At 37.3% G+C, this 25745-nt stretch overlaps 5 protein-coding genes and 1 pseudogene across 7 annotated transcripts; all 6 read left to right on the forward strand.

Annotated features, from left to right (window-relative positions):
- Nucleotides 1–135: 135 nt before the first annotated feature.
- LOC133712426 (protein PLANT CADMIUM RESISTANCE 2-like) lies at nt 136–12279 on the forward strand. 3 transcript variants are annotated; one of them, XM_062138528.1, is made up of 4 exons: nt 136–505; nt 597–668; nt 787–999; nt 12036–12279. In XM_062138528.1, the coding sequence occupies exons 1-4, from the start codon at nt 280–282 to the stop codon at nt 12122–12124; spliced, it is 600 nt and encodes a 199-aa protein (XP_061994512.1). In that variant the 5' UTR covers nt 136–279; the 3' UTR covers nt 12125–12279. The 3 variants fall into 3 exon arrangements, with proteins under 3 accessions (XP_061994512.1, XP_061994509.1, XP_061994510.1); XM_062138525.1 differs by lacking the exon at nt 12036–12279 and adding an exon at nt 3787–4133; XM_062138526.1 differs by lacking the exon at nt 12036–12279 and adding an exon at nt 3823–4132.
- LOC133713114 (uncharacterized) lies at nt 7946–9545 on the forward strand (annotated as a pseudogene).
- A 4122-nt stretch (nt 12280–16401) lies between the features above and the next one.
- LOC133708959 (protein PLANT CADMIUM RESISTANCE 2-like) lies at nt 16402–17862 on the forward strand. The gene is made up of 4 exons (XM_062134548.1): nt 16402–16741; nt 16814–16885; nt 16972–17184; nt 17620–17862. The coding sequence occupies exons 1-4, from the start codon at nt 16519–16521 to the stop codon at nt 17709–17711; spliced, it is 600 nt and encodes a 199-aa protein (XP_061990532.1). The 5' UTR covers nt 16402–16518; the 3' UTR covers nt 17712–17862.
- A 1289-nt stretch (nt 17863–19151) lies between these two features.
- On the forward strand, nt 19152–21067 carry LOC133708956 (protein PLANT CADMIUM RESISTANCE 2-like). Its single transcript, XM_062134546.1, has 4 exons — nt 19152–19546; nt 19647–19718; nt 19838–20050; nt 20779–21067. Exons 1-4 carry the CDS (start codon nt 19303–19305, stop codon nt 20868–20870), a joined length of 621 nt encoding a protein of 206 aa, XP_061990530.1. The 5' UTR covers nt 19152–19302; the 3' UTR covers nt 20871–21067.
- Nucleotides 21068–21724: 657 nt separating this feature from the next.
- On the forward strand, nt 21725–23187 carry LOC133708957 (protein PLANT CADMIUM RESISTANCE 2-like). Its single transcript, XM_062134547.1, has 4 exons — nt 21725–22064; nt 22150–22221; nt 22331–22543; nt 22962–23187. The coding sequence occupies exons 1-4, from the start codon at nt 21836–21838 to the stop codon at nt 23051–23053; spliced, it is 606 nt and encodes a 201-aa protein (XP_061990531.1). The 5' UTR covers nt 21725–21835; the 3' UTR covers nt 23054–23187.
- Nucleotides 23188–24067: 880 nt separating this feature from the next.
- On the forward strand, nt 24068–25618 carry LOC133708984 (uncharacterized). Its single transcript, XM_062134578.1, has 2 exons — nt 24068–24627; nt 25349–25618. Exons 1-2 carry the CDS (start codon nt 24397–24399, stop codon nt 25502–25504), a joined length of 387 nt encoding a protein of 128 aa, XP_061990562.1. The 5' UTR covers nt 24068–24396; the 3' UTR covers nt 25505–25618.
- The last annotated feature ends 127 nt before the right edge of the window (nt 25619–25745 follow it).

Here is a 25745-nt window from a genome sequence, read left to right on the forward strand (position 1 = left end):
CAACAGTGCGTGTTGAGAATTAGTATATAGTAAATAAATATGGCCCATTTCGTATTATTCCAGATTTACTAACAATTGACCTGGTCTAGTGGTCTTCATTTTAATGGTTTTGCGCTAACACGGATTCGCATGCTTGTTTTTATCGTAAGAGTCGGTTCACTTTGACCATATACACGGAGAAATGGAAAATTTAATCGGCACAAACAATGTTGCCGCTCACCTGTATTTGAGACCTGTAGTCAAGTAAAGGCAGGCTAGCTCAAATCTTAATCTTCGATCATGTCCTCATCAAATCCAAATTCTTACGTAAAGTTCTCCGAGACCAGTGCTCCACCGGCTGTAGGTGTTCCGGTGAGCTCCAGCAACCCGTATTTTAGTCATCCTGCTCATCATCATGACAACTTCAACTCCCACATGCCCGCTGCTCCCCCATATCATCTCCATCCAACTGCCCCCGAGCCTTGGAAATCTGGAATATTTGACTGCTTCTCCGATCCTCAAAGCTGTAAATCCAATCTCCTGCTCCATTTGATCTTATTTGGACGACACTGATTAATTCGGAAGTCGAAACTAATTCGTTGTATGCATTTGTACAGGCTGCATAACACTCTGCTGTCCATGCATCACTTTTGGCCAGATTGCCGAGATCGTAGATAAAGGCTCTACATGTAATTAAGCACGTAGCAGTGATCTTCCTTCTAAATTTCTTGCTTTGTTTGATTTCATGGTTTCGTTACGATTTAATATTGGAGGTATTGCATTGTTTATGTGATTATGTCTACGTAGCTTGCGGGGTAAGTGGAGCAATTTACGCCGTGATTGCTTATATGACTGGTTGTGCCTGCATCTATTCATGCTTCTACCGCTCCAAACTGAGGCACCAGTATTCTCTGGACGAGAGTCCTTGTGGTGATTGTTTGGTTCACTGCTTCTGCGAGCCCTGCGCCTTGTGCCAGGAGTACCGTGAACTCCAAAGTCGCGGTTTCAACATGGCTATCGGTATCTTGTTTTATCCTTATCCTTTTTCTTCTTGTTATAATTTTAAGAGATATTTAAATCAAGGTTCAATTTCGTAGTTCAATAGTGGATGCAGTCCGGTCACTTTTTCTTTGTTAATTGCGGTCCATTGACTATTTGTTCTGTCCAATTTGCCTCTTCAAGTCAAGAAAGGAAACAAATTTTCATTATTATTATTTTTAATTTTTCAAATATTGAAATTTAAATTTCCAAAAATCATGAATAAATATAAAATGAACATAACTAAACAATATAAAACTTAAAACATCAAGTCAACCTAACTACGAGGTATAATTAAAGAACTTGAAATCAATTTAACCAAAAAGTATGCAAGCATGAGTGTTTTACCTCATAGAAAGGCATATATTTTTACCTCGCAAAGAGAAAATATGGTATTCTAGTGTAAACCTAACTAAAAGGTGGAAAGTGAAGAACATTAAATAAACCTACCTATAAGGTACATATAATTATAGAACACGAAATCAACATAAAAAATAATATGCAAATCTAGACCTCATATAGAGGTATAATTATTTTCACCTCATAAAGAGGTATGTTTTTCACTATATATGTCTAAAACAAAGGTAAAAGTTTAGCCACGTACTATACCTAATATGCAGATACCTAATATGAGGTATACTGAAATTTTGAGCTCTTAATACATATACTACAAAAATTACGTAATGTTTACCTTAGAATAAGATTCAATAGTGGTTTGTCAACCAACAATATATGCACACACACGCATGTTCTTTTCCAGGTTAAAGGAAAGTTAAGAAGGAAATGTGAAAAAAAAAAAATGAAGAAGAAGAAGAATAGCTACCATCGATGGAATGATTTGCACCAAAAGGGCCACAATCGTTTAGGGCCGACAAGAAAATACCTTGACCATAGAAAGCATAATGCTAAAGAAGGAGAACCACGTTCATAAAATACTTGACATTACATATAACAGCCACGACCATAGAACCTTTGGTGTTAAAGAAAAACATTATCAAAATATTGCTTCAGAAAGATTCTTAACTTATAGAAGACATCTTTTAAGTTAGAACAATTTTAGGAATGATTTACATTAAATATCTTATTCAATTTCATATCAATTCCATAATTTTATACCAAATCAATAAGAATAATTTAAGAAAGATATGCATCAAATATGATATTAAATTACTAATCAGATTGCTAATTTTAATCCTATTAATTCTTGCTTTTTATGTGCAAAGACATTCAATAAGGACATATTAGTCATTTAAAAAAGAAAAATCAATAACGATTGAGTCAGCACGATGGAAAAGGAAATAAATTTGAGGTGGCAGCTAAGTCATTGGACCGCAATTAACAAGAAAAATTGATGCGGACTACAACCAATATGGAGTCTAGTTTTTGGACTTTAATCTAATTAACTCTAATTTTAAATACACTATAAAGATCAACCTTCTCATTATTTCTATTTTCAATATCCAAAGCCTTCATTTCATGAATAAATTAATGAGAAGTTCTCCGACCCATTAATATTATCAATTTATCATGATGAAGCCATTAATTTTCGAGTGTTTCTATTGGGACTTCCAAATTTGCTCACTTGACCTCACTCTATTTTGAATTATTAAATGACATATATAACCTACTATAAAATGACTACTAAGGACAATAATTATACCAAAGAAATATTATATTAATTTTTTCTAGACTTTCCAATTCAATAACATTAGATTGTATTCTTTATTATTTTCCTTATCTATTTTCATTTTCAAATTTCACTACATACTCATTAAAGTATTCATATATATTTAGGGTGCTGCTATTCACACACCATTTTTCTCTATTCACACACCCCCTCTATTTTTCTATTACTTTAATTCAATTTTCTTTTAAAAATTACCCTAACTACCCTTCCTTATAATTATGTTTCTTTTTTCTTTTTTCTATTTGGCAAGTCAATCATCCTCTAATCCTAAACCTTTATTTTCCCGCAGACACAGAAGACTTCAAAACTCTTTTCGATTCCCTATTTTCTTTTTCATCAAAAGCTTCTCTAGCATAGTCATTCTATCTCTCTAATATGATGTTTTGAAGTTTAATCATGGTAGAAGAAGAAACTTTAGACCCATCTTTTGAGAAAATTTTACATTTGATTTGCAATGGAGACATGGAAAAAAAAATATGAGTTCAGTGATCATTCATTCGAGCTCCTTTGAATCCATTATTCCTAGTAAGATTCTAACTGAAATTATTTGGTTTATTTGAATCTATTGAGCAACTATAGAACTTTAGAGCATCTTTAGCAATACTAGCCATTTTTGAGTCAAATTTTAGCTAAAGTAGCTAAAAAGTTATTTTAGCTAGCCATTTTAGAATTACATCTGCATCAATGCTCTCTATTTTAGCTAGTTTTGAATTTATATTATTTTTTAAATGAAGATTAAATAGTTTAAATGTATTTATAAATTACATAAAATAACTTAAAATGAATGTTTTAAATTATAGAGAGCCTCATCCCGCTCTCTATATTTAGGAGCGAGATAGCTAAAAGTTATAATAGAGAGCCACTTAGGAGTCTGGTGCAGCTACTAAAATATATAAAAAGCTAAACATGCTCTCCAAAATAACTAAGGAGCCAAAATAGAGTCTGCTAAAGATGCTCTTACAACAGCCTAATAATGATGGCCTTATGATTATAAACATGATTTATTCTACTATATTATGCTAGTAGAACATAATTTTGTCTCCACACGAAGATTGCAACTCATTGCATTCAATATTATGTAGAGCATCTCCAAATTTTGTGTACATCATCAACTGCAGTGTGGAAGCTTGTGGCTGAACCGCTGAAGTGGATAAAACGCAGATTCCATTTTTTTAAAATTTTATTTGAGGATGATGCACCTGGATTAAGAGTAAAAAACAAACAAGCATTGAGTTTCGTATTTTGCAAAGTATGAGGACAAACTTTACAATTTGGATTCAGTTGGGTGAAGACCTGGGAAGTATATTCTTTGTCTAATAATACAGGTCATTCCACTTAATAAATGTATTATTTTTCCTTCATTTATAGGTAAAAAAAATTGATTTATTTTATAATGATGTTTGATTCATGATTGAATTGCCAAATAGAAAAAAGAAAAAGAAACATATTTATAGGGGAGGGTAGTTAGGGTAATTTATAAAAAAATTGAATTAAAGTAATAGAAAATTAGAAGGGGTGTGTGAATAGAAAAAAATGGTGTGTGAATAGCACCACCCTATATTTAATAAGAATTAAAACTATGATTAAGATCATGTGACATAAAAATGTATGATATACATATTGAACTCATATTGGTGAGGGAAAACAAAATAAATCATATTATGACCTAAATCTAAGTCTATCCATTATATTTGTAAAAAAAACAAAAAATGAGCTAGTAATAAAAAAAACTAAATAAATATTTAAATAATTAATCATGAGATACAAAAAATAGAGAAAATAAAATAAACATTAAGAAAAAATGATTAATTTTTTTTTTTTTTGCACAGCTAAAACAGAAAGAAAAAAAACCCACATAATAGTTCATGTTATTTTCTTGTTGATTAGAAATTAATTTTTGAAACTCAATACCTTGTGTTTGATTTGCTTTTATTGAAAAAGATATTTATGTTATCTGATTAAAGAATGGATATGTAATTATGATTTATAGAGTAATTAAATCATTGAAATGACTAAGTTTTTTATTTTAAACATAATAGTTTTTTTTTTTTTTTTTGAAATGAAGACGACAATCTATATTAAATGATAACTGAAGGTTACATGGAGCGATGCAAAAGCATTGAACGAAAATAAGAAAGCATAACAAGATGCACAGACGCATCTATAATGAAGCAGAAATAAAACAGGATAAAAAGATGCACATACGCATCTAAAATGAAAGGTAACTAGGATGTGACTTGATGTCGAACGACATCACTGCACTGCATATGTCACGAAAGCAGTGTAAATGTAATAACCGTAACCGTAACCGTAACCTTGTTTGCAAATTATATGAATGAGGTTATTTGAGGAATTTTAGTGAGGTTTAGTGAGTAAATTTAGTACTTGCAAAGTTGATAGGAGGTGTAAAAAGCATAGGAGGTCAAGTGAGCAAATTTGGAGGTTCCAATAGAAAAACTCTTAATTTTCGTGCAATAGGATGGCTGAATGGTTTTGAATGTATTGATTATAAAAGGTGATTGATATTACTATGTTTTTGGACATGAAAATCTAAGGTTAGTCACAAGAGGGTTGAACAAACAGTAATGAATTGAACATTATCATTTTTATTTCATTATTGTTGAGAATGGTCCCATATAGGATGGATATGATCATTGATCAAGCACTACTTTTTTTTTTTTGAGTTGAAAATGTCACACTTTTATAAGGTTCAGCAAGCAGTACAATAACGACTTACCCATAGGACCGTCAGAAGAAGCCATTACATAGAGCACACTACACTAGCACACCCCTCACACAAGCGTACTACTCAGCACACCCCCAGCACACCCACCTTTTAGTATTAAGCTCAGACAAAGAAAAATTAGAGCTTTGAAGAAAAGTAAAAAAGACAACAGAGCCCCAACCTTTCTTCGCGTTCTTTCCCGCTCAAGCCAATAAAAATACAAACCCACCCTCTTTTTGGACAAAAAGAGAAAGGCCCACTACTAAATTAAAAAATAAAAACATAGGCCAACAATGAACCCAGAGCCCAACAGAAATTAACCATATCCAAGGCCCAATTTCCGCAAACCCTAGAGGAGAAGACAGCCCTAGTGTTGCCACCGCCACCTCCATGTGGGCCCAAAACCTAGCACTGCTGCTGCCGCCACCCTCTGGGAAACCCCCGCCATCGCCATGGAAGCTACTGCTCCCATGGAAACCACTGCTGGCGTCGAAGAGATCGCCGCCGCACAGGACATACTGCACAATTGGATCCGAATTCGAGCACAGGACCGCCGACAAGCAAGACCGATCCACCATTAACACCATCAGAGCTATGTAATCCCGGGCAAACCAACCTGGATAATCAAGGCGACGACCACCACAGGTCCAAGCACCACCGACTTCCGCAGGCCAAACACCGCTGAATTCCCCAGGCCAAACACCGCTATCCATTCGCCCCACATCACTAACAGTCCGATCCAATCTCAGATCGACACCACCATCACCATACCCAACGCCGGCGATGAGCAAAATTAGGCAGAAGCACAGGAGCAAGGAGCCCCGACAAGAAATCCCGCCGGCAGCACCAAGAAGTAAACTAGATAAAGGAGGAAAGACACCCTTCGCAGTCAAAAGCACAAGACCGACACCACCTAAAAATAGTCGCCGTCGAGAAACCTCCCTTGTGGGAGTCAAAGAAGAGAGCATCGGTTTAATCGACGCGAAATATTGATCAAGCACTACTTAATTACTTTTTATGCTTATGGTTAATTTAGAGATTATTAAAGAAAAGTTTCTAAAATGAGAGAAACAATTAATCACATTTGTGGAGAGTTTTTATATACAAACCAAGTGGGCTTTTGAAAACCTCTAAAATGAAGAAAACTTTGCAAATGAAAAAGAAAAGTATATGGCTAGATGACATTGCATTACATACACTACACCAATTTTGTTATCAGACAACACTTTTTGCACAACGAAAAAAAAAAAGTGTTGTGTGATGAACAAAAGTGAATCACACAACATGTTTAGTAAACTTACGTTGTATAAGGTGGTTAAAATTCTGAAGTTTTTTGTTTAGAAGGTCATTGCACAACGGTTACAAGAATAATCTGTTGTCTGAATCATAAAAAAAAATAGCGGCAGATTTCCCTCCCAGATCGACTCAAATTTGGCTCCAAATTAGTCCCTAGATACCACTAAATTGTACAACAGTTTAGTTACTTGTGTTGTAGGAGTATGCTTGCAAATCATCATATATACAATGGTTTTTAATGTGCCGTTGTGCAAGTGAGTGGCAAAATTTGGAGAAGTCGATCTCCAAATGACATTCATTCTCCCCCCAAAACGAGCAAATTTGGCTTCAATGGTTTATCATGCTTGCAAATTCCTACAACGTAATAAACTATTTCTGTTGTGTGATTGAGAAATGCTTAGCCTCAGCGCCAAAACTGAAATTTTGATTGCACAGGCGGGAAATTTCCATCTTTGTTCCCTCATCTTTGCTACACTTCAGACAACATATAGAACTCAATATGTTGTCTGAGTAATTAAAAAAAAAAAAATTAATGTGTGGTGCCTGATACAACTCGAGGGCACCATTACACACACTTAACCATATTAGCCATTTTTCAAGTCTAAGAGCAAAACCCCGAGCCTTTCTTCACTTCGAGCAAAATCCCAAGCCTTCCATCTCTCACTCCCGCTTTGGCCTTAGAGAGTTTTCAGCTAAAGAACTTCCACACTTCCCCTCTCTCATTTCACTTCCCTCTCTGCGATTCTCTGAGTTGCAAACCCTAACCCTCTCTTTTCTTCGATTTCCAAACTTCAAGAGGCGTGTAATTCTCCTTTCTCCCCTATCTTGACTTGAGATTAGGGTTCTTTATACTGGAAAAAAAAAAAAAAAAGAGGTTCTTTGATTTGCTAGTTCTGGGTATTGGGAAGAAGAAGTTCATCAAGGAATGTGAAGGCTGGGTCTTCGAAACCTCCAATAGATCTCACAAGTTAGTGGCCAGGGCACCGAAGAGTATCAAACGCCGTCGCTAAAAAAAAAAAAAAACCATTCGCTTCGGGAAAGAAGCAGAACAGATCTCTCTCCCTCTCGCTTTACCATCTACCCTTCTTTTCATCTCGTCGACGACTAACCAAGTATGTGAAGAATCTCTCGTCATCGGTTGTCGCTTCTGTCCGGTAAACACCTCTCCATCTTCATCTCTTTTCTACTTATGTGACTCGAGTGATTCTAGGACTAAGGTCATGAAGTTACAGACTTACAGTTACAATAGGGAGCTTTGGATAATTGATTTCTGTTGCTTTGATTCAATTATACGGTTGAGGCTTCTGGGTAAGTGGGTATTAAGGCTTTGGAGTCGATTAATTTTTGTTTGCTTGATAGATTTATATGGTTAATTAGGTTATTTGGCTATTAGCTAGTCGCGACCGTGTCTCCAAGCAGCGAAGAGAAGTGGCTTTTTGGGCTATGGAGCCTCGCCCTCGGGTAGGGGGATGATTCCGAGTCGGCCGGAAGAACAATAGTAGACCTTTGGAGAGATCTACTTAGGTGCGTTGCTCACTTCTTCTTTTTGCTTTGCTTGCTTTTCATTATTGCTAACTCATGTTCTGTTTTGGTATCTTGATCGATCTGTTTTATTTCAACACCTACACTAGTGAAATTTTATTTCAATAGATGATAAACACAAGCAAGCTTGCAGCCCCAAAATTTCTCACTCTCCAAATCACCATCACTATGCTGACATGCACAATTTCCTTTACCCAATAAATTTCCAATCTTTTTCACTTTGTTACTGTATTTAGACACTTCTTGTTTTAATTCTTCCATCTGGGTTTTTGACAGGAGTGCCCAACACATTGAATGTGATCACCAATTTCCCATTCTTGGTTGTTGGGGTTCTGGGTTTTGTTCTCTGTGTCCAAGGAGGCTTTTTCAATATCAGGTTCAGTAACTGTGCACTATCTATCTCTTTATTCATGTCTTATAGTGATGTAATTGGTTGGTTTTGTTTGGTAATGGGTTTGGTTTAGTTTGCCAGGTGAAGTTTGGGGTTGGGCACTGTTCTATGCAGGAATAGCAGGGCTGACTTTTGGCTCTGCTTAGTATCATTTGAAGCCTGATGATAGTAGAGTGACTTGGGATACCTTGCCGGCTAGCATTTCAATCCATCGTTCTTCGGAGGTATGAAATTATATGTCAAGAAAGTTCTCTGTGTTCCAGACAATTTCAGTGCTTTCCTCCCTTGTGCGAGTTTACGTGTTAAAACAATTGAAATATGACTTGTTCTCGTTCTTTGGATGTGTACTTTTGTTTTGGTTGCTTTTTCCTGATGATTTTACAAGGTGTGGGAGAGAGCAGAAGAATTTTCACCAGAGAGATTTGATATGGAAGGTCCTATACCCAATGAAACGAATACAGATTTCAGGTACAATTTGTAGTTATGGATCCTTCACACACGTAGCAGCAAATTATGGTTAAACAAACTTATCTATTGCTTTTAGGTTCATTCCATTCAGTGGAGGGCCACGAAAGTGTGTTGGTGATTAGTTTGCTTTGCTGGAAGCTATTGTTGCTCTGGCATGAAATCTTGGAATCTTTTGGAGGTAGCATGAAATCTTTTGCTAACTGTGGTTCTTACTAGTTGGTTGCAGAGCATGCAATGATATTAGATTGTACATGATGTTCCAATTGATTCCATGTATAGCAATTCCACGAATGACATTTGTGTTCCCACCTAAATATACTCACTCAAGATATTGGCTTTGGGCAGCAAGTAGGTCATTCTCATCATTTTTCTCCTAATATATATATATAAGAGAGTTGTTTACTAGCTGGTGTGCAATAGAAAATGAATGGGGTTAATCAAACAAGGTGGACTTAATTAAAGAAGTTGAGGCCTATGACATGGATACTTTTGTGAATGATAAAGTTTTATGAAAATGCACAATCATTCTCAGCTAATGGCACTTTTCTCATCTTCCATAGCCAACTATTCGGTACTTGACCATTAGCCTACTAACATGTTTGCATGCAGGAATCCTCGATGGCTACAGTTTCTCTGAGTCTATCCCTCACACTATAGGATCTTGTTGAAGCATCTATATCTGTAAGGATCTCTAAAGCTGCAATATTTTTATTTATTTATTAAAACTATTTTTATTATAACTAGTTTTGGTTTTAATGATGTTATCTCTGGGCCAAAATATGCACTAAAATCTGGAATTTTCTTCATATTTATATATACTACTGTAGACATTCGAATAACAATAGATTGAGTAGGCAAATTCCGCCTTCAATTGGTAGTCTTTCGAATTTTTTCTATCTGGACCTAATTGGCAACAAACTTCAAGGATACATCCCAGTCTATAGTGAGGCTACACCGAGTCTTGATATGTTACTAGTATGCAGCATTTGTATGTCAACTCTTAGTAGTTTAGAGTTGGTTAGTCAACATTTTCCCATCTGATAAGTTGTTTTCTTTAAATGCAGTCATCTAGGAGACAATGCTCTCAGGCGGAATTCAACTCAACTTTTCAGCTCAAAGATGGTTCTAGTGCACTTGTAAGTTTTGTTAAATCGCCTACTTGCTAGAAGGTATTCGCTTTGCTAATTTGTATGGGGAAGTTTATATCTATATGAACTCCTTAGTACACATTTCTTCTTCAAAAAGTATCGCCTTTTCTGCATCTTTTTGTATGGAATACTGGATGATATATTATTGATGTGTAATTGAGTCATGACTCAAGGTAAAACATTAACTTTCTTCCCAATTGTCTTTGTGCTATTTTAATTGTTCATTTATAAATTAGATAGTTCACAATAGTCTTCTAAGTACACCAGAAACTACCTTCTTGAAACTAACAAAAATCAAAAGCACCTAAGGTGGACAATAGGTACAACAGAAAGAAATACACTAAAGAAGTAAACAAGAAATATCAAAATGGCAACAACTCAAACTGTTTGCGCGTGTAAGACACATTAATTATGGCAACTAAAAGACATTTAGTAATACATGTAATGTTGGTGATGAGTTCCATGGCATCTGAAGTCCCACAACTTCTCAATTTGCTCATCATGAATATATCTTCTTTTTCCCTGCAATAAATATGGCTGTTTTGTTTGAATATTGTTTATTGGCATAACTGTTGAAGCATGAGTTACAAGTTGTAATTATTTGGCTCTCTGAACAACCATTCATTTGGCAAGTGTTTATTATGTGTGATTTTATTGCAATCTTTATGTGTTTTGGAATCACAAGGTAAATACACTTTGTTTAATCCATTCAGCAGCTGCACTCAACTAATGGAAAGTGTTTTATATAAGATGCCATTGAGTTTGGGATAGTTACATGAACTCTATTTTCATTGAATAACTGAATAGTGCTGCTTTGTCTGAATTATAGGTTTGGTAATTCATATGGTATTGCTGGTAGAAGTGAGAACAGGAGCAAGGGTAGAAGCTTGGGAACTTTGGAAAGATTATGAAGTCTCTGCTCGGAAGAACAGTTAAGAGCACCAGATGGTTTGGCATTTTCATATGTGGAATGAGGGGGCTAAGTTTGTCGTCAATACATATATCCAGGAGATATTTGATAAAGTTTTTGTGTCTTAATGTGTGGATGATTGGGAAATACATCCTTTGTAGTACATTTGATTGTTTAATGTATGAATTAGAGTACTTCAATTGATGAATTGGATTCAAATTTCTTTTCAATATTGATCAGTACAATTATTTAGGTAATAATGGAGCATAAATTTTACCCAATTATGATCACACAATGATCAGGTAACAATCATACCACACTAGTACTCTACAAGCTGTTGTGTGAGGAGTGATGAAACAACAGAATAATTCTAACTCATGTTGTCTGACAAGCAATCAAACAACAGACCAGACTAGAACTCAGTTGTCCTAATCTAAATCAGACAACAGACAAAATAAAAAAATGTTGTCTGACATGATTAACATACAACGGTTGCAAACTGGCACTGTTGTCTGAAGACGCCCCTAAACTGCTGCGCAGCTGCGCGCTTGGCATCTGCCGAGCTATCAAACAACAGTTATAACACATACCTGTTGTCTGTGTGTTTATCACACAACTGTGTTCCACCGTTGTCTGATTTTTCATCAGACAACGGCTCACTCTACAACGGTTACACTTCAAATCACACAACGGTTTTCTGCCGTTGTCTGATAACAAAATTGGTGTAGTGATATTGCTCTAGTTTGCTTGCATTTACTGCGAGTTTGGATTAGTGTTGATGATGACATCTAAATAAGCGAATGAAGTGTTTTTTTATCGTTGTATTTTGTTTTTAATAATAATTTTTTCAGGATGGCATGGAAATATGGATGGGAGGAACCGTGAAATGGCAATGGCTTCAATCCCCCCAATGATGGAGGGAGGCATGAGTCGGCAATAAATGAATACAGAACAAGTCTATGTTATCCATTGAAAACAAGATTTATAATTTTGTACTATTAAGTATTAACATCGAACTTTTATTTCGCTATCGTCGTTGTAAACTTGTGATGAAGTTGTTTGATGTGTTTAATTTCTCCTCTATGAATACATAAATAAAAAAAGGATTAAATACTTGTTACTCCCTGTACTTTTCACCGAAAAACAGTTCAGTCCCTCACCTTTTAAATTAAACAATTTAGTCCTTATTCTCTCTAATTCTCACACAACAAGTCTCAAAATGACCATTATACCCCTCACTTTCTTTTTTTATATTTTTTATTTATTTTTCTCTCTTTTTTATTTTTATTTTTCCTGCTTCTCTCTATCTCTCTCTCTCTCTCCAAACCCCCGAACCCAATCACACTGAACACTCTCCTCTCTCTCTCTCCTCTCAATTTGATGCTCTCTTCTTCTTCTTCTTCAATCTCATCACCCCCTTTCAAACCCTAACCCTAAAATCTTCTCCTCCCCCAGCAATGGCCTCCTCCCCCGACCACAACCACAACCACACCCTGAACGACGATTCCAACACCCACGCCTCCAAAAAGCCCAAACTCTCCTTCATCACCCCCTCCGAAATCGCCGCCGAATTCTCCCACCACGACCCCACCGTCGCCCGAATCAACAACGGCAGCTTCGGGTCCTGCCCCGACTCCGTCCTCCAGGCCCAGCGCCGCTGGCAGCTCAAGTACCTCTCCCAGCCCGATCACTTCTACTTCAACCACCTCCAAACTAGCATCCTCCACTCCCGCACCCTCATCAAGGACCTCATCAACGCCGACCACGTCGACGAGGTCTCCATCATCGACAACGCCACCACCGCCGCCGCCATCGTCCTCTAGCAGGCCGCCTGGGGCTTCTCCGCCGTCGTCCTCAGTTGGTTGTTCCGGCGGTTTTGGACTTTGTCAATAGGTTTGAAGGCGGAATTGAGGGGATCAGGAAGAGAAATCATGAGACTGTTGTTGAGATGGGGCAGATGTTGGCGGAGCGATGATCAGAGTGGAGGTCGGAGAGGTTGATAGTGGGGATTGATTCGGCATCGGGTTGGGTCGTGGGTTGGAATTGGTGTGATATTATGGGTGGGTGGATAAAGATCGGGGGATGGAGGAGAGACTTGAGTCGACGAGGCCTTTGACTCCGAGCTTGGAGTCGTCGAATTGTCAATGTGGATGAACTCGAGGTCAGAGACGAATTTGGAGAGAGAGAGAGAGAAGCAGGAAAAATAAAAATAAAAAAGAGAGAAAAATAAATAAAAAATATAAAAAAAAGAAAGTGAGGGGTATAATGGTTATTTTGGGACCTGCTGTGTGAGAATTAGAGAGAATAAGGACTAAATTGTTTAATTTAAAAGGTGAGGGACTGAACTGTTTTTCGGAGAAAAATACAGGGAGTAACAAGTATTTAATCCATAAAAAGAATATATGTCATTCATTTGAATCATGAATTACAGTCTAAATGACTGATAACATAAAACCGCTGGACCTTTACTTTTCTATTATGAGACAATTTCTTTGACCGTAATTCAAAACAATACACACACATGATCTATCTAGTAAAGGATCACTTGTGACATCTATTCACATCTTGGCATCTCGATCATTCAGTATTTAAACTTCCATGCGTAGATTATTTCTGCAAATTTTCATACAAATTAAAAATCATTAATGTTTTCGAGCCCCAATCCTAACTTGAATTTGCTAGTTGGGGCGGTTGTGGTGGGGACCCAATAGCTTGGATGCATTCTTGAACTCAATGCCTTTCTAAGTCCACAACGTCCATCAATGTGTGGTAGGCCTGGGCACAGGCCTAGCCCGGTATGGATTTTACAGGGCCCGAGACCAAGTCCGAATATCTTGGGCTAGGCTCAAATATAATTTTTCGTTTTTAGGGACCGCTATGGCCCGGAACGTTCTTAAACAGGGGGGTCCTATGGGTTTTTCGGCCTAACAACATAAATGAAAAATTTTCAAATCTTTGCATTTCTAGAACAAAAAAGCTAATACAGTGGTTACAAAAATGGTCGAAGAGAGTGGAAAACCGGAAATCGTTGTTGGGTTTATATTTGGGGTTTCGAAATGGTCGAAGAGAGTGGAATACTGGAAATCGTTGTTGGGTTTCGAGTTAGTGAAGAAGGGGATTGCTATTGGGTTTTGAAATCTGGAATCTGGAAATTAGGGGATTGAGGGCTTGTTTGAAATCTGGAAATCGCTATTCGTGAAGGGGATTGAGGGCTTCGAAGGGAATCTAGGTCACTCCCAATCGCTTCTAGAGTTCGAGCTTCGAAGGGGAAATTTAGAATCTGGAATCGGCTGTGCTTTGGAGGGAAACTAGAAAAAGAAGAAAGTAGTGAGAAAGGGTACAGCACTTGCGCTTGTGTTGACGCCTAAGAGCATCTCTAATGGTATAGTCAATTGAAGTGTGTCAAAATTGAATTTGAAGGATGATGTGGCAATGTTATTTTTGTTCAACTTCTTCTCCAATAGATATGTCAAATAATATCAATATTTTATTTCTTTTTAAAATTATTTTATCTACAAATAATTAACCTTCTTTTATCTCTTTTTTCTCTCTCTCCTCCTCATTCTGACTTCTTCGTCTCCTTCACCACTTCTCTTTCTTAATTCCTTAATTATCCTCTCCTTCTGGGTTTTGTTTTTGGTTCTTTGACGAGAAACATCAGATGCCCAGAAACATCATCAGATGCCTCAATTGAATCCTTAATTTCTAAACAATTTCTCCTTCTCAACTCTCTATTTGGTTTTTTTACTAGAAACATCAATGCCCATTCCAAGAACAGATCCAACAACCCATGACAAATAAAATTCTCCATATTCCAGCTCTTCATCTTCTTCCGCTTCTTTTTCAGTCAACACAATAAGCTTTATCTCACCAACACCAACACCAACAACCCATCACCAAGGTAAGAATCTTCTCCATTGATTTATTCTTGTCTGATGGTCGGGGCTTGATCTAATTCAGTCGAATTGGTGAGCTTTTCTTTCTAAATCCATGAATTTCTGGGCAGCTGCAGTAGCTGCGTTTTGGTATGGGTTCTGATAGAAAGAAAGAGAGTGAACAGGAAGAAGAGAAGGAGAAAGGGGCGCTTCGGTCTGGAAGAAAGAGAGTGGAGAAGAAGAGAGGGAGAAGGAGAGAGAAACAATAAAAAAAATAAAATGACAGTTTCTTTGCCTCTGTCAAATTTGACAGACCAAGTCCATATGTCATTTACACATAGGATATGACATATGGGTTGAAGTAATTTGGTATGTCTTTTGTTACCAGTAGAGACTTCCACGTGGATTTGACACATCCATTGGAGATGGTCTAAGAGGCTAAGACTTTGAGAAACAAAAAAAAATTTGGGTATGATTCTTGTTGAATGTTGACTAATATTGACTACTAATCTGAGACCCCCACTCTTTCCTCTAATTAATCCCCATAAACAAAAGTAGAAAATGAAAATCATAATTCATGACTGGTTGTTGTTGCCAGTACTCCAGTAGTCTTATTGAAAGCTGGATTTGGAGTCTCTGCATCAAACAAAGAGAATCTCCAACCATTTCACCAAAAGAAACAAAGGGATACCCATCTAAATTAAGGTTTAGCACAAAGCTTCCTAATAAACTAAAATGGCCTAATGGCTAACGACTACTCATCTGAGAGTTGTTGAAAGGGATAATATGGAATCGGGCTTTCGGGTCCGTGAAAACTCAAATGGTCCAGGCCTTATTTTTTAAAGTATTTTTTTCCTCAAAACCCGATCCGAATCTAACAGTTGGGATCGGTCTTGTCCGGATTTTCGGGCTAAACTAAAATGGCCTAATGACTAACGACTGCTAATTTGAGAGTTGTTGAAAGGGATAATATGGAATCGGGCTTTCGGGTCCGTTAAAACTAAAATGGTCCGAGCCTTATTTTTTAAAGTATTTTTTTCCTCAAAACCCGACCCGGACCTGACGTCGGGATCGGTCCAGTGCGGCTTGTGGGTCTACTTTCATCCAATCCTCTCAACCTTTCTTTCATAGTTCTCATGCCCGGCCTGCTTTGTTTATTTATAGATAATTGCTTGATGTACCCGTTTGAAGTTTTCTAGATAAACAACCATTGACCCAAATTTAATACGATAAAGAGAATTTCATTGGCGCAAGCAATTGTATAATGTAGCATTTAAATTGTAGAACGATTACTTAGTCCGCGCTCACCTATAATGTAGCTTACTCGCATCCATTGATGCACGCGTCATACGCGTCAACTAAACCTGGCCGAGGGCATCATAGTTACTATATATAAAAGTCTTCTCTGTCTAGCTCATTTCTTCACAAAGGAGGAATCTAATCCTAGCTCGTCATCATTATGTCCTCATCAAAACCGAATTCTTACGAAAAGTTCACAGATGCTCCTCCGGCGACGGGTATTCCGGTGAGCTCCAGCAACCCCTACTTTAGTGGAGCTCATGATCACCACCATTATCAAGATAACTCCCGCATGCCGGATGCTCCTCCATATCATCTCCATGTTAGAACCCCCGAGCCTTGGAAATCTGGCCTCCTTGACTGCTTCTCGGATCCTAAAAGCTGTAATAAACTCGCACCTGCTCCGGTCCATCTTCATTTCTTAATCTCGAAACTAATTTTCTATGTGGATACAGGTTGCATAACATTTTGGTGTCCATGCATCACCTTTGGCCAGATTGCTGAGATTGTGGATAAAGGCTCTATATGTAAGTACCAGTTCTTCGGATCCTTCTAAACTTTTTTCCCTTATTTTTTTGAGAAATCATTGAAATCTAACTATCTATGAATGTAGCTTGTGGGGCAAGTGGAGCACTGTACACTTTGATAGCTTTTGTGACTGGTTGTTCTTGCATCTATTCATGCTTCTACCGCTCCAAACTGAGGCAGCAGTACACTTTGGAAGAGAGCCCTTGTGGTGATTGTTTGGTTCACTGCTTCTGCGAACCCTGCGCCTTGTGCCAGGAGTACCGTGAGCTCCAAAGTCGCGGTTTTAATATGGCCATCGGTATCTCATTTTATCAAATCTCTTTTTAATTAGATTCTAAATTAATCATTACTTTCGATCATTCTCATTATAAATTTTAAGTTGAATTTTCCTAGGTGATAATGTTTGTTAGTTCACTCCTAATTACCTCTTTGTTATTAATGTATTCTCACACACCAAAAGGAAAAGGAAAAAATTGATCAAATGTCAAAATAAGTTGTTTAACCATCCCATTGTATCAAATATGTGGGACTATTATGAAAGCTTGAAGTGTGTGTGTACGTATATAACCAATTGCAAGAATTTATGAAAGTAGAAAATCTCTAGACAAAATAAGTCTTTACAAATGAGAAAGCAGAAAAGTAGATCGATGACATTGAATCATATAAAAGGTTTTTCGATCTTGCATATATCTAACCTAACGAAGTGTTCTAATTGATCAATTAATTGTTTTAGGATGGGATGGAAATATGGATGCAAGGAACCACGAAGTGGCAATGGCCCCGGTGCCCCCGATGGTGGAGGAAGGCATGAGTCGTGATAAATGAACATATCAAGAGTTTATTCAAAGTTATATTGTCTGCTATTATGTAAAGGAAGAAGATTTATGCTATGATTATTATTATTTTGTTGTTGTTAACGTTGTATGGAATGCTAGAAACAAAATGAGACATGAGGGGAAGGTGTTTTCAGTTGGTACTATTTGTAGGCTTATCTCTTGTCATATTCAAGCAGCTAGTCGTTTGGCAACATGTACCATGCATAATTCCATCCAAGATCTACGCATTTTGAAAGCCTTTGGGGCCCATTGCAGATTGCGTCGTGCCCCTAGAGTGATAGAGGTGAATTGACATCCCCCATTGATTGGTTGGGTTAAGATTAATTCTGATGGAGCTTGGAAACATGATGAGGGGGTTGGAGGTTATGGGGCTGTGTTTAGGGATCATATGGGACGTTTTCTTGGAGCTTTTGCTTCTAATCTTGAGATTCCTAGTTCCATTGCGGCAGAGGTGATGGTTGTGATTAAGGCAATTGAGCTGGCATGGGTTCGTGATTGGAAGCACGTATGGCTAGAAGTGGACTCTTCTCTTATTCTGGATTTTATTAAATCTCCTTTGTTGGTCCCCTGGCAACTTCGTATTAGCTGGCTCAATTGCTTGTTCAAGATTTCTCAAATGACTTTTCGTGTATCTCATATTTTTCGTGAAGGTAATAAGGTAGCTGATGCTTTGGCGAATTATGGTACGACTGCTCCTAATATGGTGTGGTGGGATGCTCCACCATCTTTTCTTTTATCGCATTGTCAGAGTGACCAATTGGGTTTTCCCCAATTTCGGTTACGATAGCTTATTTCTTTTCGTTGCTTTTGTAGGGAGGTTTGGTTTGGTCCCCCTCCTATGTTCCTTTTTTTTCTTCTTACTCTTTTATTAAATTCAAGTAAGGGGCATGCCTCTTATTTGCTTCAGCTAAAAAAAAAAAATGTATTTAATTTTTATGTATAAATTAATAAAAAAGGATTTTTTTTTTTTAAAGATTAAGGATTTTATTTATAGTTACATTTTCGTGGATTGTAAGTTGTGGCTTGTATGCCTTTATTTATGGTTAAAATGGTTATAACATTACATATACGCATTACTTTTTATTTTGAGATGAGAGATTTAAATTTAAGACGCTCTCTATTGTAGAAAAAAAATATTTAGTTTAATGATTAGTCAAAGGCTAAAGCCAAACCGGTTCCAACAAATCTTTCAACCTTTGTTCAAGTCTTTCTTGTTCTTTTAAAAAATTAATTTATTTGTATATATCACAAAAAAAAAAAACCAAAATAAATAGTCTTCTAGATACTCTTATGTTGAAATGGTTATTTTAGTACTATCACAATACTAATGCTCAATCGCCGGAAGCAGCGGTTCAACTCACCTTCCATCGGAGTAGCACACACGCACATGGGGACTTGTGGTCGCGTCAAGGAATGAGTAATGCAACGGCCCTCCATTCGAGACTTGATTATCTACTTATTCACTTTTAATTAATTAATAAGTCATTTTCAAAGTCTTCTGCCTCATAATTTTCTCTACAAAGAGTTGAGGCCTGCTTGAGTTCTCCATCCTATCTAATCTAATCTTCATCATCCTCACCATGTACTCATCAAAGCCGAGCTCTTACGAGAAGTTCTCGGAGACCACCGATGCTTCTCCGCCAACGGGTATTCCGGTGAGCTCCAGCAACCCCTATTATAGTCATCCTGCTCATCATCAACATCCTGATCAATATGACAAGAACAACTCTGAAATGCCTGCTCCTCATCCTTATCAACACCACACTAGAGCCCCTGGGCCGTGGAAATCCGGTCTCTGCGACTGCTTCTCCGATCCCAAAAACTGTAATTCACTCCATCTAGACTTGCTCTTCTCCAATTAATCGACCCAATCTGCCCCCCAAGTAATTAAATCGAAACTAACTAGTTGTATGTGTATGTACAGGCTGCATAACCTTTTGTTGTCCATGCATCACTTTTGGTCAAATTGCTGAGATTGTGGACAAAGGTTCTACATGTAAGTTTCAACTATAATGTTTTCTTCTTATTTCTTTCCTTGTATATTTACATGTTGCAGTATTAATTTAGAGATTTGATCTGGAAATATTGGTGTTGCATATGATTATGTATATGCAGCTTGTGGTGCAAGTGGAGCACTGTACACACTGATAGCTTGTGTGACTACTTGTCCTTGCATCTATTCATGCTTCTACCGCTCGAAGATGAGGCGGCAGTACGCTTTGGAATCGAGCCCTTGTGGTGATTGTTTGGTTCACTTCTTCTGCGAGCAATGCGCCTTGTGCCAGGAGTACCGTGAGCTCAAGAGTCGCGGTTTTGACATGGCCATCGGTACATATATACTTGATTAATTCTAGCTAATAATCTTCTTCAACAATTCCAGATTTAATTGCTTTCATTCTCATTGTGCACCCCAGAATTTAAGTCAGATGCATATAACATCTATTTTTACTAGGAATCCAGGATATACATGGTCAAGTGAGGAGTAATTTTTTTGGTTATGGTGAATTTAATTAGAAACTGAAAAAAAAAATTTCAATATGAGGACGAACAAAGAAAATGTTGGTGATCATCTGAATAGAGGTTTGTGGAAAACACACATAGAAGAGATGATTTTGTCAGGAAAAGAAAACATAGAAAGATAGAAGTCTTTTTCATAGTTCAAACCAAGTGGGCGTTTAAAAACCTCTAGAAGAAAATAAAAACTTGTGGAAATGAAAACGAAAAGTAGATGGGAATTGAATTATATATTGCAAATTGCTTTGACCGCTATATTAGATTAGTGCTGATATACATTAGTACCTAAAAACTGAAATTTGGCTGAAATTTTGTATAGATGATCTATACATTAGTACCTAAAAACTGAACGGTCGAGATGTGGATATGAGATCCAAAAGTGACCCTAAACCCTAACCTCGCTCTGAAATTTCAAAGCGAGGCCTCGCTCTGAAATTTCAAAGCGAGGCCTCGCTCTGAATAAAATCTGGATATATATATATATATATAAGCAGCTAATGAAGTTTTTTAATCAAATCAATTTGTTTATTTATTGTTTTTAGGATGGCATGGAAATATCGAAGAAAGGAACCGTGAAGTGGCAATGGCTCCAATGCCCCCAATGGTGGAGGAAGGCATGAGTCGCGATAAATGAATGGACCTATATATTGAGAGTGATTAATGTCTATTGTATGTTATCATGTGAAGAATAAGATTTATACTATGATTATCGAACTGTTATTTTGTTGCTGTAAGAGTTATATGAACTTTGTGACAAGTTTGTATATGATGAGTTTGTATGATGTAACTTTTCCTTAATAAATACATGACAAAAAAGAATGAATTTTATTAGGTCGAGACAATGAGAAAGATATCATTGTAAATTGTGACTTATTTTTAGTTACTCTGTAACTCAAATGGTTATAAACTTTAAATAAAAGAATGGGTTCATCCGAGACATCCATTTTCCTCCACTCATTATTCTGAATGATTATTCGATCTCTGGAGCCAATCTTTTGACTTTTCTTTAATCCTTTTTGGTCTTTTCTAATATTTAGAGAACCCGAACTATTTTATCTGAATATATAACAAAAAAATAAATATAAATATTCTTATAATCTTCTAGATTAGCAACTCTAGCTGAAATTAGAATAGATAATGATATTTTCTGCTCAAGGACAGTCTAGACAGATCATGATATGACCTCCCCTAGCTGGATTCGCATTTTTGAATAACTCTTTCTTATTTTTTAAGCTTTTCAATTATGACATTCATTTTACATAAAGGGGACATAAAATATCCATATGAAAAATTCAATTCGCATAAACAAATTTATGACGTAGGAATGTTGTTTTAGTACTGATAGAAATTTTCAATCACAAGAAGCAGCGGTGCATCCCACCTGTGGTTTCCGCGTTATTGGAAAAGAAAGAAAACGGATTACGACACGCGGAGACTTGTAGTCAAGTCAAGCCATGCAGAGGCCCTACTTCAATATCAAATACTTAGAATTTTCCAAGTCCTCTCTACCTCATCTGTTTACATCGATCGAGGCTAGCTTGAAGTTAAGGCTAGCTAGCTTAATTGAGCTCTCATTTCTCCAATCTTATCTGCAACACCATGTACTCGTCAAAGCCGAATTCGTACGAGAAGTTCTCGGAGTCCAACACCGATGCTGCTTCTCCACCGACGGGTATTCCGGTCAGCTCCAGCAACCCTTTCAGTCATGATGATCATGATCATGACAACAGCTCCCAAATGCCGCCTGCTCCGCCATACCACCTCCGCCCTAGAGCCCCCGAGCCGTGGAAGACCGGCCTCTGCGACTGCCTCTCCGATCCCAAAAACTGTAACTTGCTAAATCCAATACCCCCCTCCTGTTCTATTGATTTTAATCACTAGTTCGAACTAATTAGTTAATATGCACTGAACAGGCTGCACAACATTTTGGTGCCCTTGTATCACTTTCGGCCAGATTGCAGAGATTGTGGATAAGGGCTCTACTTGTAAGCAACAATTTATTTCTTCTTTCCATTATTGATTATTAGCTACTGAATGAGGTTTAATTTGGGAAATTAATTGCTAGTATCGGTGGTGCATAACTTCTATGTGCAGCTTGTGGTGCAAGTGGAGCACTATACACTCTGATATTTTGTGTGACTGGTTGTCCTTGCTTCTATTCATGCTTCTACCGCTCCAAAATGAGGCAGCAGTACACTCTTGATGAGAGCCCTTGTGGTGATTGCTTGGTTCATTGCTTCTGCGAGTACTGCGCCCTGTGCCAGGAGTACCGTGAGCTTCAAAATCGCGGTTTCGACATGGTTATCGGTACCTAATTCTAACACATCTCTTCTTCAATTCCAGAAAATTTTAGTTTCATTCTCATTCTCCAACCTAGCGAAATGATGGCATCTCTTTTTCGGTACAAGTTTTTTGTTGGTTCTTTTATTCTGGTCTAGGACAGGGAGTACATTGATATAAATTGAACTTCAAAACGAGGGACTGAGGGAGAAAAAAACACAGAAAATGTGATTATTTTGAGGTTTGTGAAAATTTATATATTTAAAAGGGAGAAAGCTAGAGAATTAGAGAAGAAATTGTAGAAGAAAGGAACCTTTCTAAATGTGAAAGAAAAGTTGATGGGATTGAATTATATTTTGTTGCATTGACTGTTAGATTGGATTAATGATGAAGACAAATAATTAAACTAAGGACAATGCTTAATCCACTAATTAATTGTGTTTAGGATGGCATGGAAATATCGAGGAAAGGAACCGTGAAGTGGCAATGAAGCCGGTGCCCCCGGTCATGGAGGAAGGCATGAGTCGAGATCAATGATTGAGGAGAACAAGGATTTAGGGTTTATATTATTAATCCCCCGAGCTAATAATGCTCATTGTTGTAAACAAGTGTGTATGAAATCTTTAATTATTGATTGTTGAATAGATTATAGTTTGCAGTTGCCAGAGTTATGTGAGGAACCAGTTTGATGTATTTTTTTATTTTTTTTTTGAAAAAAGACTAGTTTGATGTACTTAATCTCCTTTATAATAAACAACAAACGAAAAGTGAAAAATCCTAATTCTCATACAAATTGATTGGATTTTCTTCATATTTACACCATAAGAGGTTGATCATCTGTTTTTATGTGACTTATGCAATTTCTAAAAGATCAATAATATTGATATTACCGTTATGGATGGTTAGTGATCGATCAACTCGTAAAATTAACTCAAACCGAAATAAACCTACTTTAGTTGTTGACTTTTATAGTTTCTAATCAATTTTAGTTTTTAAGAAAAATGAAAGATTGATCTACTGGTCTTAGTGGCTTCGGCCTTTTCTAGTTTTCTCTAGTTTTTTTAGCCTATCACATGGATTTTAGATCTTTATCGGCTCAATTATGAGTTTCTCTAGTTGTACACCAATTGAGGTCTCTAGGCGACTAGTTTTACTATTTGGGGGAGTTAGGTTGTGAGGGTTTGGATCCTTGTGGTGTTAGGCTCAATATCACGCTTCATTTGGCCGTTAGCGTCAGAAAACCGAACCGGTAAAACTAAGTTCACCCCAGTGAGATCCATATCACTGTACAGAATCGATGATATCATTTCTGTTATCGGTGCCAAAAAACTGAACCGATAAAACCGATTCCAACTAGAGATCTATGTCAATTGGCAAGGTACAAAATTTTAGCATCTTATCACTACCCACTTTTTTTTAATGAAACGGGCCCATGGACCAGCTTTCAACGTTATTTTTCTTATGGGGGCCCATAGCCCACTCCTTTCTTTTTCCCGCAATTACCGTGTTTCTTTCTTCCTAGAAGATCATAACGGTTACCATGGCACTGAAACTTGCTTTGGATTTGCGCCATTAGGTTAACATTGTCGGTCTAGTAGCTTTCCACTAACCAAAGTAAGCTGTCTCCTCAGAGGCCTCGTTGATACGCAACAATGCCCTCAAAAGACACAGAGAAAATATAAACCATAAACATAAACGATAGACCCTCTCTCCCCAACACCAAAGTTACATCCCAATCGAGACCTCTGTTCCCTCTCTGAGGCATTTTCACAAACCCACTTGGTGCCTTGGTGGTGTGCATAAAACAGTGACACCCACTAGACCCGAGAGGCTTTCTTTACTGTTTTGATTATGAGAGAGTGAATCAAAACGGGGGAAGAATGGATGCAGCAGAGCTGGAGCTGGAGAGGCGGAGCAAGTTCTTGAGTAGTTTGATTCAGAAGAAGAAGGCGGTGGAGCAGCAAGACCACCATGACATGCTCAATGTGAGAGTTAGGGCGTCTGATATGCCAGTCGCTTTGCAAAACCGAGCTTTTCGGTGCGCGAGGGATCATCTTGACTCCATGCCTGGGAAGCTCGACAGTAAACGGCTTGCTTTGGCACTTAAGAAGGTCATATCTTTTGGGTTTATCAGATCAGGGTTTTGCTTTGTTTATCTGGGTTTTGATCTTGTGGGTTTTGTAGTGTCCGGAGTTTGAGATTGAATGTGAGTATTTGCATCGTTGATTCAAGTGTTTTGACTTTTGAGTAATGGGTCTTGATAGTTTAGGATACAAGTAGTAGTGCTAGGTTTCGGTGTGTGATCAATGCACATTCTTATTGGGTATAGATTAGGATAACGTTAATCATGTTGAATCTTTTATGTTTGTGGTCCAATCTATGTGGGTTTTGATATTAAAAATTCAAATGAGATTTGTGTTTAGTAAGGATGATGAGTGTTTCTTTAAAAGTGAAAGGTAATATTTGGACAGTTGGACCAGGTTAATGAATTTCCATACTTGACTATCAACTAAGCAAGCACGCTGATACTCATAGTTGTTGAAGGAAGTTACCAAATTCTCTAAATTTGATTGTGTTTGCCAGTTGTGTTTTGCATGAGCTGAATTTTATACATTTTCTTCTCTATGACTGGATTTAAGAATTGTAGCCTCAGTCAGTTTCGGTTTTTCAGATTCACACCTCAAGTATCATTTTGTAGAATCTCTTTGGATTGAGAGGGTAGGGATGGATTTCATTTGGTTTAGTTGGTTGTTTCCAGACTATAGGACCTTTATATTTCTTTGTGTGTTAGTTTGAATACAGAGAGTTCACAATATTTTTGTTACTCGACAGGATTTTGATTCATCATATGGCCCAGCTTGGCATTGCATTGTCGGAACTAGCTTTGGTTCATATGTCACACATTCTACTGGGGGATTCTTGTATTTTTCGATCGACAAGGTTTACGTCCTTCTATTTAAAACAGCTGTTGAGCCTTTGGACCATTGATAGTTCCAACAATTTTGGTTCTTTGCTTGTTTGTGTGATGATGACATTGTAATTTGCCACTGCCAATTCTATATGTAAAATTACAGATGAAATAACTATTATTATCCTTGTTCCCTCCGGTAGTTGCTTCATGCTGCTTCATTCATGAACAAGTGAGTGATATTTTCTTCCGATAAGTGGCAAGAACCGGTGTTCCTTTTTGCTACAATACTTGTATTCTATTTGATGTATGAAAAATCGG

Source organism: Rosa rugosa, chromosome 5, assembly GCF_958449725.1.
Source record: "Rosa rugosa chromosome 5, drRosRugo1.1, whole genome shotgun sequence".
NCBI lineage: Eukaryota > Viridiplantae > Streptophyta > Magnoliopsida > Rosales > Rosaceae > Rosa > Rosa rugosa.